Here is a 13,974-nt window from a genome sequence, read left to right as displayed (position 1 = left end):
GTTTATTTTTCTCGTTAATAGTTTAGCTAATGTGTGAGTGTTATATTCAGATAAACTTATTTGATGCTGCATCAGCGGTGCATTCAAATTCCAGCCAATATCAAGGACACGTTATGAATTATCAGTTCAGGGTACCAGCAGTGGGGGGATAACTCTTTGGGTGTATAGTTTTATAGAATATGGGTGTAAAAGCACCGTTCTTTTGGGTGTATTTTTGTTAATTCACAATTTACATATAGACACATATATAAATTCATATAGAACAAAAGTTCAAAAAATTCGCAGGTTATGGGTGTATATTTGATTTGATGTTTTTCTTCATATTTTAGTACATGTAATTCATACATTTTGAATACAGCACATACAGTTTGGGTGTATATTTGATGCAATCTTGGGTGTATTATTAGACTTGCGTTGGGTGTAACAGTTCATAATTTGCGTTTATATATGCCTTGATTTTTTCCTTCATATTTTACCACCTGTAATACAGGTTTTGAATACAGCACAGACAGTTTAACAGCATAGATAGTTTAACTATTGAAAAAAATATACATGGAATAGAAGTTGTTGATAAATGGCAAATATTTACATCATTTGTTCAATTTACAAACTACCCAGCAGTTGGATTACGCAGTTTCTATATCAGCAGAATTTATCTGACAAAACGGACTCAATAATACAGAGGATGGCTTCGACAGCCTTATAGCACTACTCTCTCTAATTGCCCGATCTCTCTGTTTATTCATCTCACTGAATAGTATCCGGGAAGCATACTCCACTCTATAGTGGTCCACCTCCTCCTACAATTAAAAAGTATATTCTGTTTAAACAGCAATATTAATTCAGTAAAGTAATACAGAGTTATATAGTTCTAAAGACAGTTACCTGTTTCCAATTATCCCAGTTATACTTCCCCTTTTTAATGTTTTCCGGCTCAATTAACTCAAGCTACTTCATAACGTAGATAGCGCAGTCATAGCTGAAAATGAAGAAAATAGATTACAAATCTCATTTAGGAAAGTTTAATGTTCAGAGTCACAAATTTATACCTTGTTTTTTGGCCTGATATTTTAACATATGATGCTTTAATTTCCTTCTCCTTCTCGTCTTTCTGCAGAGGTTCCCCGCCGGCATATGCTCTCAATCTTGAAAATACATATCCCTTAAATACCAAAACAAATCAGTAATACAGTCGAATAAATGCACAAGATACACCCAACTGAATGGACAACATACACCCAACACAACTAACGAAATAGACCTATCTATTATAGTAAAGAAGACAGAGGTAACTTACAGTGAATTTATTAATTTGCTTTCTCTCTTCGCTTGGAGCTTTTTTGTGTAGCGGGTCAAGTATATGACATTTCCGCTTCGTTGTATTTATCAGCCATAACCACCAATGTCCCGAGTGGCAAACAGGTGCAAAAATCTGAAGGATTGCCACATTTCAACAGTGCGTTATTTTATTTGGCATATAAGTAAATAAGCGTACTAACAAATTTAGCAAACGAAAACTTACATATGGATGCGAAGTTAATTTTTTTCTATCTATGAAGGGAATAAAACTCGGGTAGTCTTCCACCCTGAATTCCTTATTCGTTTTCGATGATATGAATTCCCCCTCTGGGTGATCCGAAAGTGCCATGCTCTGCAAGAATTGCGAAACAAAAAATGAAATACTGAAAATACACAACTTACACCCAATCGAACGTAAAAAATACAACAAATTTAATACAGAAAATACACCCAAAGTTCGTAGAAGTAACACTTACCACAATATCGGGGGGAGATAGTATATTTGTTCTTGAAACCTCTTTTCATTTTTCTGGTTGAGGATGAGGCAGATGGCAGATACAATCTAAAAATATATGCCGAAATCAATTTTACATTAATAAACATTGCAGTTGACTTTGGTGCAAAAACATTAATGTTATTCTAATATTACCTGAGATTCTATATCACTTTTTGCCTAGAGGGATGCAAGGTGCATTCTCATCAAAATGTATTCATGTTGGGCAATGAGAGTGCACATCTCCTCATACTCGTTAGTATTGCCATCTGCGTCTTCCTTCAGTCTCGTCCCCCAGATGTAGCACTTTTGTTTCATATCATCCGTAATCTGATTTATTGCCCCAGGAGTTTCAAACTTCGCAGAACTTTCTCCCCCAGTCTCCCTCTGAATTTGTGGACTTTTGTTTTTTCCCTTCGCCGCACTGCTTGCTATTTTTTGGACCAAATCGTCCAATTGTTCTAGCAAATTTGTAGCTTCAGGAGATTTTGCCCTTTCTGTCTCCTGCGTTGACGCCCCCTCCTGGCTTGAATCAGTCAATCCAAGGCTGAATGATGGCACCCCTGGATCTGTTTTAGGAACATAGGTTGCTGTCCGTGCCATCATCAACAGGGCAGCAGCGTCTTCTGCGGCTGGATGACTGCGTCATCATGTATAAGAATAAGAATAAGAATAAGAATAAGAATATACAGATGATAAGCAAAGATTGATTTTAGTCTGATGAACTTACATTTTAGTTGGAGCTGGGGGAATCGTGGGTGTGGTCTCTTGAAGTTGTTTGGGGGTTTCAGGAGTGCTGCACAGTTACAAAAAATTAATCATGGCGTAAAAAAACTAATCAGGAACAATATACACCCAAACTGTTAGCAAATATACACCCAAACTCTAAACAAATATACACCTAATACTATTTCTTACGTTTCTGTAGTCCCTTCAATCTGTAGCATAGGGGTTGGTTCAAAATCTGTCTCAGTGGTTGTTTGGGATGCCGGCGCAAAAACCTGAATCGGGACTCTAAACAAGAAGAAAAATGAAAGGTTAACAACGCCTTTGAAAATAATAAGGTTATAAGGTTGAAATATTATTGGAAAACTCACATTGCAAGCGCTTCCGACGGTGTCTGTTCTCTCACAACCATCATATTCAAATCAGACGGACTCAACCTAAAATACACCCAAAGAAGGTCAAAAAATACACCCGAACAATTCAAAAAGAAGACATGCTTTGTTTTTTGAGAACTTACATACTTGCAGTTTTTGCTTTTTTTTTCCTGCCTTTTTTTTCTTGAATAAAATAATAAAGGGCTTTTTTTTCTAAAAAAATATATACATAATTAGAAGTAGAAGGGTAATAGAAGAACAAAAGTAACGGTTATTTGAAAGAGAAATTACATGCTCTGTGACGGCTGGTTTACACTACTCTGTTCTGTGCGTCCTTGAGAGGAAGGATCATCACTTCCCAAGTTCACAACCAGTATTCTAAAACAGATTTCATGTTATTCAGACAAAATAAGATACAGGTATAAAATACACTCAAATGAATGCACAAGATACAACCAATCGAATGGACAATATACACCCAACACAACAAACGAAATATCCCAACTTAATAAACAACATACACCCAACTTGATCAACACAATACACCGAAATGGTTCCACAAAATACACCCAAATCATCATAACAAGATTTTATTAAATAAAGCTTCTTACGTTTCAGAGGACACATAGCGACCTTCTGTCGATCGCAGGTCAGCTTGGTTCTCCCTGCGAAACAAGAAACAATTATTAGCATACAAAACACACCAAAATATGAAATAGACAGTCCAGCAAGACATACCCCTCTGCAGCAGATTTATCAACGTTTTGCCTTAGCCATTCATCCAGTTCGTCACTTGATATTTCATATCTCTCACTACATTCATAAAAGAAGATGTTAACAAAAATAATTACGATGATAGACGGTAATATAGCTTACGAGGTACTGTACCCATCAAAGTATTGATCTTCTTCAGGAGGTGAATCCTCCACAACAACTTTTTTCTTTTTTGGTTGTGTTCTGGGTGGAAAAAAAAGAGTACCAATCAGAAATAAAAAATTAATTTTATCACAGAATATTATCCAAAGAAGTGCTTACTTTTTTGGTGTTGTTTTTGTCTTTTTCTTTTTCTTTTCCTTCTCCACCGGTGATGATTCTTCGCTCCTATAAGTTAATAAGAGACATTTCAGTTAATACACGAAATCTTTATAATGAAGCCAAAAGAAAGGAGTAATAATTTCAGGACATTACTTATCACTTGATTCAGATTCAGATTCTGAATCAGAATCTGACTCCTTTTGACTCTTCTTTCTTTTTCTGGAGTCCATTCTGGAAGGCAAACAATCATCATTTAGAACATACTAAAAAATACACGCAAATGAATGCACAAGATACACCCAACTGAATATACAATATACACCCAACGCAGTAAACGAAACACACCCAGCTTAATAAACTACATACACCCAACGTGATCAACAAAATACACCTAACTCGAAAAAGAAATTACACCCAAGTATGGTACTTACTTTTTCCCCTTTTTGCTGCAGTGTTTTCTTCCTGAATCCTCTGAGTCTTCTTGAGTCTCAGACTCAGAGATAGAAGTGTCACTGTCAGTAGTTGCTTTTGTCTCCGAAGACGATGTTGAACTCGCCTTCCTTTTTTTGTTTTTTTTATTTCTTGTTTTATTTCTTTTTTTTTCTTTTTTTTTCACTTTTTCTCTTGCTCTTGTCTCTGCCATCTTCACAATCCCATGAAACATTAGATATTTTAGCTAGCAGCATTCAGGTAAATAAAATACAAGCAACATATTATGTTTACTTACCAAAATTTCCTCTCTTTCTACAGTCATTCTTTCCACCAACTCCTCCTTAGTCCAGTTGGCAATCCAGGACTTTGGTAGTCTTTCAGCCCTCTTCTTGCCTTTGTTTTTTGAAAGATGAAAGTAAATTATCACCAGGGCGAAGAGGCAGCCATCAATTGCTTTCTTCTTTTTCTCCTTGTAGCCTGTGATGCCCTTGACCATGAAGGTCAAAACATGCCCCCCCCAGTTTCTCTCTGATATGCCGTCCATCTTAAAAATTGGGGCCAAGTGCACAGCCGATATTTTGTTTATCGTCGTTGGCAAAAGGAACGCCATCTGTATATAGAGGATGAATATCCTCTTGAACATCAGGCGTTCCTCTTCGTTGCCAACGCCGATTTCCATCATTTCATCAGTAAGACTTTTGAGGGTCTTACCCTGGAATCTTCTAAAAATTATTTTGTCATCATCAGAAAGTTTCTTATACTCAACTTTCTCAGGAAATAGATCTCCTACAAAAAGGAAAACAACAAAGTATCCAAGTCGGTTCAAATACACCCAAGCATCAACTTAATATACACCTATAATTTTAAGCCAGTTACCTGTTGCATTGATGCCTAGCGCATGACCTATTGTTTTTGGTGTTATTTGGAAAGAACCATATCCTGTTTTCAGTCTGTTCTCCCCAAGTTTGAAGTTGTTTGCCAGCTCCCTTAACAGTTGGTGATCCACCCTCAGTGGTGGGATGTGCATCAACCCACCGAATCCAAGATCCCTCACAATCGCCTTCTTCTCCTCACTCATGTTTCTGAACTTATCACTTAGGAGATGTGTGGCACACTTAAGGTCTTTTGTTTGGTTTCTTGCTGCCATTTTCTCTGAAACGAAAAATACACCCAAAGATATCAGTAAGATACACCCATATATATGAGTCAGATACACCCATTAATAACAGTAAGATACACTCATATATGAGTAAGATACACCCATTGATAACAGTAAGATACACCGATATGTAAGAATCAGATACACCCATTGATAACAGTGAGATACTCCCATAGATATGATTCAGATATAGTATCCATATATATCAGTCAGATATCACTCAAACATGCTTCAATATCAAGCCACATTACAAGGTCAAGCAGTATACACCCCCAATCTACGGAATAAACCTCCAAAAATCAGTTACCAGAAGATCTAAAACAACAAGAATAACAGGATAACTTAGAACAACAACGTAGAAGAACAGTGTAACAAAGAAGCAAGAGTAACAGTAAACCCTAGAACAACGACGTAGAAGGAAAGTAAAACGTAGTTTGTAATATGGAAAATATACAGGAATCTTAATGAACTTACGTTGAGTATTGTTGCTTTGTTTTCTCTTCAGATTCTTGATGGAGAGTTTGATGGTGTTTTGACGGAGGTTTCGAACAATGACTTGTATATTTTGAACTTTGATTTTCGCTCGAAAATGAAAGGGTTTCCTTGTTTTCGAAGCGTTTTGAGAAGTGGAAGAAGTGGAAGAGTTTGCCATACGTAACCGTTTGAGTGTTGAGCGCGTGAAGGTGACGCTCCATGTAATCTTTCTTGATGCGCGTGACTTGTATTTGGGCTGGGCCAACTTGTAAGCTTGTAAGCTTGTATGTGTAGCAGACCCGTAAAAAATAAGTCACTATTTTCACACTAGCTTACTACAAATTTTATATAAAAAAGTAGATAATAAATCAACTCTTGAAAAACTATACATCAATATTATATAGACTAAGTATCTAATAAGAAAAACTATCTCTGTATAAAAAAATGAGAAGATATAAATTCAACCATTAAATCTAAATAAATGGTTAAGATTAAATTTTAAAATAACACATATTCATTTGCACCTTCCTCATTTATTTCTTTTTCGAACCGAAAACATTATTAAAATTGAAACTACTAAATGCTTAGCATTAAAGTAAGGTCCACCATTTTTGTGATTAAAATATCTGGCATTAAATACTAAGTTACTGATTAATAACGATTTAAGAAGAAAATTCCATGGCAAAAAACGAAAGTCGAGTGAGGGGCGGAACTACATGATTGCTGCATACACAAAGCGGGATTCGAACTCCTGACACTTGTTTAAGCGAATTAGTGAGCTAATCATTAGACTAATCCTATTTGGTTCCCTTAAAATTTTATTTTAGTCTTATTTTATTGTGTAAATATTTTTGGTCCCCCTCTAATATTTCATCTAGCTCCGCCCCTAAGTCGAGTTAATATTCAAAATGATTCTGAAATTTAATTTCTAATTCAATTTATTCCTTGAATTTTTAATTGATTCAAATTGTATTATGAAATTTTAACGTGTATCTCAAGTTGGCCTTTTTGTCCATTTTCGGAAAGCTGACCTGGCACAATTAAACGTCGTTTTGCTATTTGTTCCAACATGACGTGGTTTTACTCTCCCTCTTCTTCCTCCTCCTCAAGCAGCCATGATGACTTCTCTTCACGGATTTGAAATACACATAAACTGTTGGAGGGGTTCCACAGTTTACGTTGATGAAGCATTTGGGAAGAAACCGTGGAACACGGTTTCTATAAGGATGCAAAACACGCACCGAATTTTACTATATATACCAACCTAAAGTGTCATTTTTATTTCAATAATTTGCCCTTTTATTTGTTTTACACTTAAAGAGTTGAAAAGATTTTAAAATAATAGTCCAAAATAGGGAGTACATTTCAACTTAGTTAAAAAAAAATTGAGTAAATTAAATGGTTGTTGACATAGTCAGACTTTTCAAATGCTTATCCCTAGTGAAGTAGTGATGTTGTAGGTTTACAACTTCTCTTGAGGCTTTTTTTTTTTTATTTTGAATTTATCCTTTTTAAGTTACCAAAAAAAATTATTAACAAATATATGAAATTATATTTCATCCAAATAATAAGGTTTAAAATTTTAAAAATTTAAATTATATTATTTAAATTTTAAATATCCTGGAGTAAACTATGTTATTATTAATAAAAATTTGAGAGTATTATTTAAATAAATATATATAAATATACGTATTAAAAATTTAAAATATTATTTAAATATATGTACTAAAAATTTGAATGAGTTAGTTAAATTAAAAAATTTAAATTTAAATAGAATATAATTCTATTTAATTCAAATTATATTAGATTAAATCAAAATAGTTTGAAAATTAAATTTAAATTAGCACCCTACAAATCAATCATTTGCATAAAATTGAATTAGATTGAAAAGTATAAATCAAATCAATATTATTCAAATCGTTTAAAATTATATCATTTTTACAATTGGAATAAATTTAAAATGTACTACAAAATATAGTCTTATTTCGTTGACAATACAAATGATAGATGTAAATATATCCCACTCACTCTAGGTTGGTATATATAGTGAAACTCGTGTATAAATCATTGAACTCCTTCCATAGTTTATGCACCTCACAGAACCGTGGAACCTCTACCGACCCCTCTAGCGGTTTACGTGTATTTCAAATTCATGGAATCCCTTCTACGGTTTACATAAATTTATAGAAAGTTGTATTTTCGTATCTAAACTGCAAAAGTTACATTTCGTGTAATTTTAAAAGTCAAATATTTTATTTTCGTAAATTGTCCCCAATTAAATTGTTTAGTTATATATGTAAATTTTAGACTCTTGATTATTTATGTATTCTAATTTATTGTAGGAAATAAAAAATTATATTGTTGGACTCAACAAGACAGTAGTTTTTTATTTTTTAAAAAAATAAATTCTTTATTTTATTTGATACATGATGTTAGAAGTCTATCATGTTTTATAATATCCGAAGTTAAATCACATCTAATGAATAAATAATGATTTTGCAATTATTTTAATATTAACAATACTATTATTATTATTCAAACTTTTTATCTTGATAGATCATAAAAACAGTAGATACCAATCTTTGACTAAATTTGGTTAATTTGCACAATATAATATAAGTTAAAGCTAATAAAAAGTTTGAGGAAAAAAGAGCAAAATTAAGTAAATTTAATTAGGAGTAACAAAGAAAAACTAACAAGTCTACAACTAGAAAAATAAGCTCTTTATTAATTATAAAACTTTTGCATGTCAAATTAATGATAGAGATTGGAAACACAGACTAAAGATTAGGAGAATTAACATGATTTGCGATAGGGAATAGAAAAAAAAATTATATTATATGCAATCTTAAAACAAATATTAATTAAACAACATATACCTGTACTATATATAGAGAATTAATTTTAATAATTATTTTATGGCATCTAAAAGTTAGATATTCTAATTTGTTTTGCAAACAAGTAAGGTAATAAACAACTGCAACCAGTTAAGGCAAGCAACTAGTGATAAACTTTTTCTCTGCAAAAGAGGAAGGCAACAAGCAAATGCAATGATAAACCTTCCTATTTTTCTCTACAAATGAATAAGGCAAGCAACAAGTGATAAACCCTCCTAAAACAAGCATGTGGTGGCGCCGCCTTAGCAGCCTCCTCCTCTTCCTTCTTCTTCTTAGCAATGGCCTTGAGCCTCCTTTGCTGGTACTCATTCTCCCTGTCGGTAATCTTCTGCAGCTTCCTGAACCCCAATCCGGTGTCGCTGTCATCACCACCGGGCATCTCCTTGAGCAGAGATTTGGGGGCAGTAAAGGAGGCAAGCTTGCGAGCAACCTCGTTATCCATGGCATCGATATTCTCTTCATCTTCACTGGCAGGGATTGAGGTGAGGTAGGAGCCCTTGTCGGAACCGCCATAGAGGTCAGTGTCGAAGGTGAGAGAAGTGAGGGATGCGAGTTGTTGCTCCGTCTTGCGCTCTTCCTGCGTCTTTGCAATCTCTGGATCCAAAGACGCCATTTTCGTTGCGTTTCTGATGCTTCTTAATTGATATTAGCGTAAACCCTTGGGAGACTGAAGATTAAAGTGACGAAGAAGGCGAAAACGGAGTTCTGAGAAGTGAGAAGAAATGAAACAGAATCAAAGATGAAATTCTAGAAAAATAAAAATCCTTTGCGAAATCATATAATATATTTTCAAACACAATAGACAAGTGAACGGTGAGAATGGAACATGACTCGAGCATTGTGCAATTAAAAGAAACCAGATCAAGCATGAACAATGTGAATAAGATCACCAAAACTAACACACAGAATAAGATCTCACTTGACGAAGCACTTGAGCAAAATGCAAAACAAGGTATTATTCGTAGATTCTCGTCCCACAAAGCACGCACCATAACAAATTAATATTCTATTTATAGACCTCAATTGGTGATAGTGCAATGGCTGAAGCTTCAACCACACCAGATCTAAGACAAAGAATACTGCAAGGTTCTCTAAACAAAATCTGTCATCAAACTCTAGCTACTAGTTCAACCATTCCATCGTGGTTCAACCTAAATTACTGTTTTATAATAAAATATAAATAAACATACACAAACTTAATTATATTCTAATATAATCATAAAAATGCCATCCACATTAAACAACTAACTTTAAAATGTCAAAAAAAAAATTAAGTGAACACAAATTATTATCCATACATCAACTAACGAAGGCAGCCATAAATGGACAATTAAAAGCAAACACAGCCATAATTGAACAATTAAATAAGAAAAGACTAGAAGAACAAGAACTAAATCACACCAAAAATAAGAACTAAAATCAAGAACAAAGACCTATAATAACAGCAAAAGAGCAAGAACAAGAACTAAAATAAATCACAGCAAGACCAAGAACTGAATAACAAGTAATCAACCAAGGCAGCCATTATAAACCAACAACATAAATTAAGTGAAAGAAAATTATTCTCCAAACACCAACTAACCAAGGCAGCCAAAATTGAACAATTTACAGCAAATACATCCATGATTGAACAATTAAATAAGAAAAAACAAGAACAAAAAATCAAACCAGTAAATCATAGAAAACACAGCACGACTAAGAACTAAACAACAAGGAAAATACCTAAAATCACAGCAAACCTTCACTCGAATAGAGTATGAGGGAGAGGGAGCACGATGGAACTCGAGGGAGAGAGAGCACGGCCGAAAACTGCAACAGACGGTGGTAGAACGAATCGACGATGGCGTGACGCTGGAGTGACGCCGCTTGGCTTAGGTATCTGGAGAGTGGAAGGCTAGGGTTTCTTTGAATGTGAAGACTGATTGAACACGGAACAGTTTTTACTTTTTACCTTTTACTCTTTAGCCTAGAAACGACGCGGTTTAGCGTCTTTGTCTAAAAGCGGCCAGGTCCAGGTTTGGTCTAACCGCACGGTTCTCAGGTGATTCAGCAATTTCAAAAGTAGTTTACACTCTATCTAATTTTGATGTATTAACAGTGTAAAATAATTTTACAGATACATCTAATTATATAACGCTACATTAGTAAAAATAACTACTTTTTATATTGAAGAACTGGTTTGACCAATTCGACTTTCCAATTAAAACTAATTTGCAGAACATTTGAAGAATACTAACTCCTAATTTTTGGACAAAAACCGAATTAGTTAACTAAAAATTGATCACTATACCACTTTGATTCAAGATAAAAATTGCTTGACAGTAAACCGATAAAAATAGGAAAGAATTAGTCAAAAAATCAGTTAATTGGTCGAACTTGTGCCGTTTTTAACTATTAACTGATTTCAATTATAAACCATAAAAAATCAATTTTTTTAAAAATAAATATTTTATACGTAAATATATTATTTTATTGTATCTAGTCCAACTACGGTTGAGTTTTAGTAGAATCTTTAACCTTTTAAATCTCTATATCGTCCAGTTAGATAATTTGTTTGATTTTTAAAATTTTGGTTTTCATAGTTGTTTCAAAAAAGAGAAAATGGTGTTTTTCCTTTTTACCAAAGATATTAGATATTAGGGTAAAGTAACAAATAAACTCTTGAGAATTTACACTTCGGACAGATTAATTTCTAAAAAAAATTATTAATAAAGTCTTTAAGAATTGCAAATATAGACATACTATTTTTAAATTAGTCCTCTATGATTAAAGTAGAATGTCTAAATTTGAACCAACTTATCCACATGCTATCCTGTTGAACTTTATTGGTACTTTTTTTTTATGGACTAACCTGTCTGAAGTGTAAATCCTTATAAATTTATATGAAAACGCAAATTAACATTTAGTGATTAATTATGTTAATATTTGTTAATAATTCTAAGAGCATCTTTAATATTTGGTTTCAGTTTAATTTTATTTTGGATCTCACAAAATGTCATATAAGTATTTGTGGGACCATATAAATAAAATTTGATTCAAAACTCAATATGAGATTTGATACTTTAATGTTTAGTCTCATTTTAATTTTCTAATTTTAAATTATTTTTAATTATTTCAAATCATTTTAGTTAAGTTGTGAAAATTTAACTAAAATAAAATATAGAATTACAGAATTAATAATTATATACCATAAATTTAAAAGATATTACACACTAATAAAAATATACTTTAAAATATTAGCTAATTAAATATAACACTAAAAAAACATATTACATATTTAAAACATTACATAAATAGAATATTAACAAAGACAACATAATATTAAAAATAATAAAGCTCTAAACTAAACTTATTTTGTATTGTGAACCAAATATTCTCAACCAAGTTTGTTTGTAGTTGTCGATGCTTTAGTCTATTGCGAAGTTCGACATTTTTTTGAATATATTTCTCAGGAGCAAAAGACTCTTCGCCTAACTCTGGTTGTAAATGGTCATTGTCGACATCGTCATAAGAAGGGAGTTTAGTAAAAGTATAAGCATATCTATCTCTTTCGTTTTCAACAATTATATTATGCAATATGATGCAAACTCTCATTATTTTTTCAAATTTTTTTTTTATCTCTAAATCATGTTAGGCTGTGAATGATTGCGAAATAAGCTTGCAACACTCCAAGTGCTCGTTCTACATCTTTTTAATTACCTTTATAGATATCATGCAAATATTTTTTTTGTTTATCTTTTTGTCATTGGCATATTATTTTAACAAATGTTGCCCATTTAAGATATATACCATCTAATAAATATTATCCTTTATTGTATGAGTTACCATTTATAGGATAGTTTATTTCTGAAGTGCAACTTTGTAAAACATCGTCAAACACGATGAACAATTTAACCATCAATATCATTATTGGAACCAGCAACTCCAAAATAAACATGCCATATTCAAAGGTCAGAAGAAGAAACATCAGTTTCAAGTACAATAGTGGGAACCCCACAGTAATCACTTAAGAACATACATTTCCAAACTTTTGGATAATCTTTCCACTTCCAATGCATGCAGTCAATATTTCCCTTCATGTTGGGAAAGCCACGGTTCTCTCCTATCTTTAGAAAGCATTGTACATCATTCGAATTTGAGGTACAGAAGAATTCACACTCAAAAGCTGAAATTACATCTTCAACAAACTTTTCCAAGCACTCAATTGCAGTGCTTTCACCTATTTGTGTGCAATCATCAACAACGTCAGCCGAAACTCCATATGCTAACATACTCATGGCAGTTGTGCATTTTTGTAATGGAGATAAGCCTTTATTTCCTACGGCATTGACTTTTTGCTGGTAATATGGATCTACCTCAGAAAGGGCTTCAATAATGTAAAGAAATACATGTTTTTTCATTTGAAATCGCCGTTAAAATATATCACCAAGGTATACTAGGTTAGGTGCAAAGTAATCGTTGAAAAGTCGTTGATGTCCTTCTTAACGACCTTTATCTATCCTTCTAAGAGTTTTGGGCAAAGAAACTTTCTCATACAATTGCAAAACAATTTCAAGTTGGCGTTGATCTGAGTCATCAAAAAAAAATTTCTTAATTCAATCACTCGGATTTATGCCATCAAAGTCATCTGAGTCATTGAACACAATTTTCTCAGCCAAGTCATCCAAAGACTTGTCATTGAAATCATAGTTCCCATCCATTAAGAGTTAAGTGTGAGCAAACATATTCAAGCCTCGTCTCATATTTGTATTTGTGTTTGTAACGGGTATTTTTCAATAACCACTTTTTAACAGCTAGTTTCAACCAACTAGTTTTAACCAGAGTCTGCCACCCAGATATGGCGGCGAGCGATCGGCCCATCGGCGAACGAGTTCATGAGGATTCACGATGCTTACTGTACTATGTTGGATCCTGACAAGCATGCAGCACAATGAAAAACTATTCCCGCATCTGAAGTAGATAATATGGCCAGAGAAATAATGATTGAAAATTGTAAGTGCCTAGGAACTTGTGGAGCACCCAGATTATTCTTGTTGTTTTGGTGATACTGTGTTCAAGGCTCAGAAACAGATTGATTCCCAAGCT

The 13,974-nt window shown here is 33.3% G+C and overlaps 3 protein-coding genes and 2 long non-coding RNA genes across 5 annotated transcripts; all 5 read right to left on the bottom strand.

Moving 5' to 3' along the window:
• Positions 1 to 537: 537 nt before the first annotated feature.
• Positions 538 to 1,018, bottom strand: LOC112780122 (uncharacterized). Its single transcript, XR_003190993.3, has 2 exons — positions 886 to 1,018; positions 538 to 800 (listed from the first exon to the last, which is right to left on the bottom strand). It is a non-coding gene; the product is annotated as an uncharacterized lncRNA (long non-coding RNA).
• Positions 1,019 to 1,947: 929 nt separating this feature from the next.
• On the bottom strand, positions 1,948 to 2,930 carry LOC140182147 (uncharacterized). The gene is made up of 4 exons (XM_072228272.1): positions 2,890 to 2,930; positions 2,711 to 2,806; positions 2,523 to 2,588; positions 1,948 to 2,432 (listed from the first exon to the last, which is right to left on the bottom strand). Exons 1-4 carry the CDS (start codon positions 2,928 to 2,930, stop codon positions 1,973 to 1,975), a joined length of 663 nt encoding a protein of 220 aa, XP_072084373.1. The 3' UTR covers positions 1,948 to 1,972.
• Positions 2,931 to 3,503: 573 nt separating this feature from the next.
• Positions 3,504 to 4,005, bottom strand: LOC112775429 (uncharacterized). Its single transcript, XR_003189565.3, has 4 exons — positions 3,928 to 4,005; positions 3,781 to 3,849; positions 3,631 to 3,705; positions 3,504 to 3,557 (listed from the first exon to the last, which is right to left on the bottom strand). It is a non-coding gene; the product is annotated as an uncharacterized lncRNA (long non-coding RNA).
• Positions 4,006 to 8,852: 4,847 nt separating this feature from the next.
• Positions 8,853 to 10,824, bottom strand: LOC112779869 (uncharacterized). Its single transcript, XM_025824223.2, has 2 exons — positions 10,612 to 10,824; positions 8,853 to 9,594 (listed from the first exon to the last, which is right to left on the bottom strand). Exon 2 carries the CDS (start codon positions 9,500 to 9,502, stop codon positions 9,056 to 9,058), a length of 447 nt encoding a protein of 148 aa, XP_025680008.1. The 5' UTR covers positions 9,503 to 9,594; positions 10,612 to 10,824; the 3' UTR covers positions 8,853 to 9,055.
• A 2,009-nt stretch (positions 10,825 to 12,833) lies between these two features.
• Positions 12,834 to 13,589, bottom strand: LOC112777944 (uncharacterized). The gene is made up of 2 exons (XM_025822323.1): positions 13,493 to 13,589; positions 12,834 to 13,255 (listed from the first exon to the last, which is right to left on the bottom strand). Exons 1-2 carry the CDS (start codon positions 13,587 to 13,589, stop codon positions 12,834 to 12,836), a joined length of 519 nt encoding a protein of 172 aa, XP_025678108.1.
• Between the last annotated feature and the right edge of the window lie 385 nt (positions 13,590 to 13,974).

Source organism: Arachis hypogaea, chromosome 19, assembly GCF_003086295.3.
Source record: "Arachis hypogaea cultivar Tifrunner chromosome 19, arahy.Tifrunner.gnm2.J5K5, whole genome shotgun sequence".
NCBI lineage: Eukaryota > Viridiplantae > Streptophyta > Magnoliopsida > Fabales > Fabaceae > Arachis > Arachis hypogaea.
Note: the sequence above shows the minus strand (reverse complement) of the source record. Positions and strands in the feature narration are given on the sequence as shown.

Coding starts and splice junctions, on each gene's coding strand:
- LOC112777944 (XM_025822323.1), bottom strand. CDS start 13,589: ATGGATGGGAACTATGATTTCAATGACAAGTCTTTGGATGACTTGGCT. Junction 13,256..13,492: donor CTTTGATGGCATAAATCCGA/GTGATTGAATTA, acceptor ACATTATTGAAG/CCCTTTCTGAGGTAGATCCA.
- LOC140182147 (XM_072228272.1), bottom strand. CDS start 2,930: ATGGTTGTGAGAGAACAGACACCGTCGGAAGCGCTTGCAAT. Junction 2,589..2,710: donor ATTGAAGGGACTACAGAAAC/GTAAGAAATAGT, acceptor GTAACTGTGCAG/CACTCCTGAAACCCCCAAAC. Junction 2,433..2,522: donor CCCCCAGCTCCAACTAAAAT/GTAAGTTCATCA, acceptor ATGATGACGCAG/TCATCCAGCCGCAGAAGACG.
- LOC112779869 (XM_025824223.2), bottom strand. CDS start 9,502: ATGGCGTCTTTGGATCCAGAGATTGCAAAGACGCAGGAAGAGCGCAAG.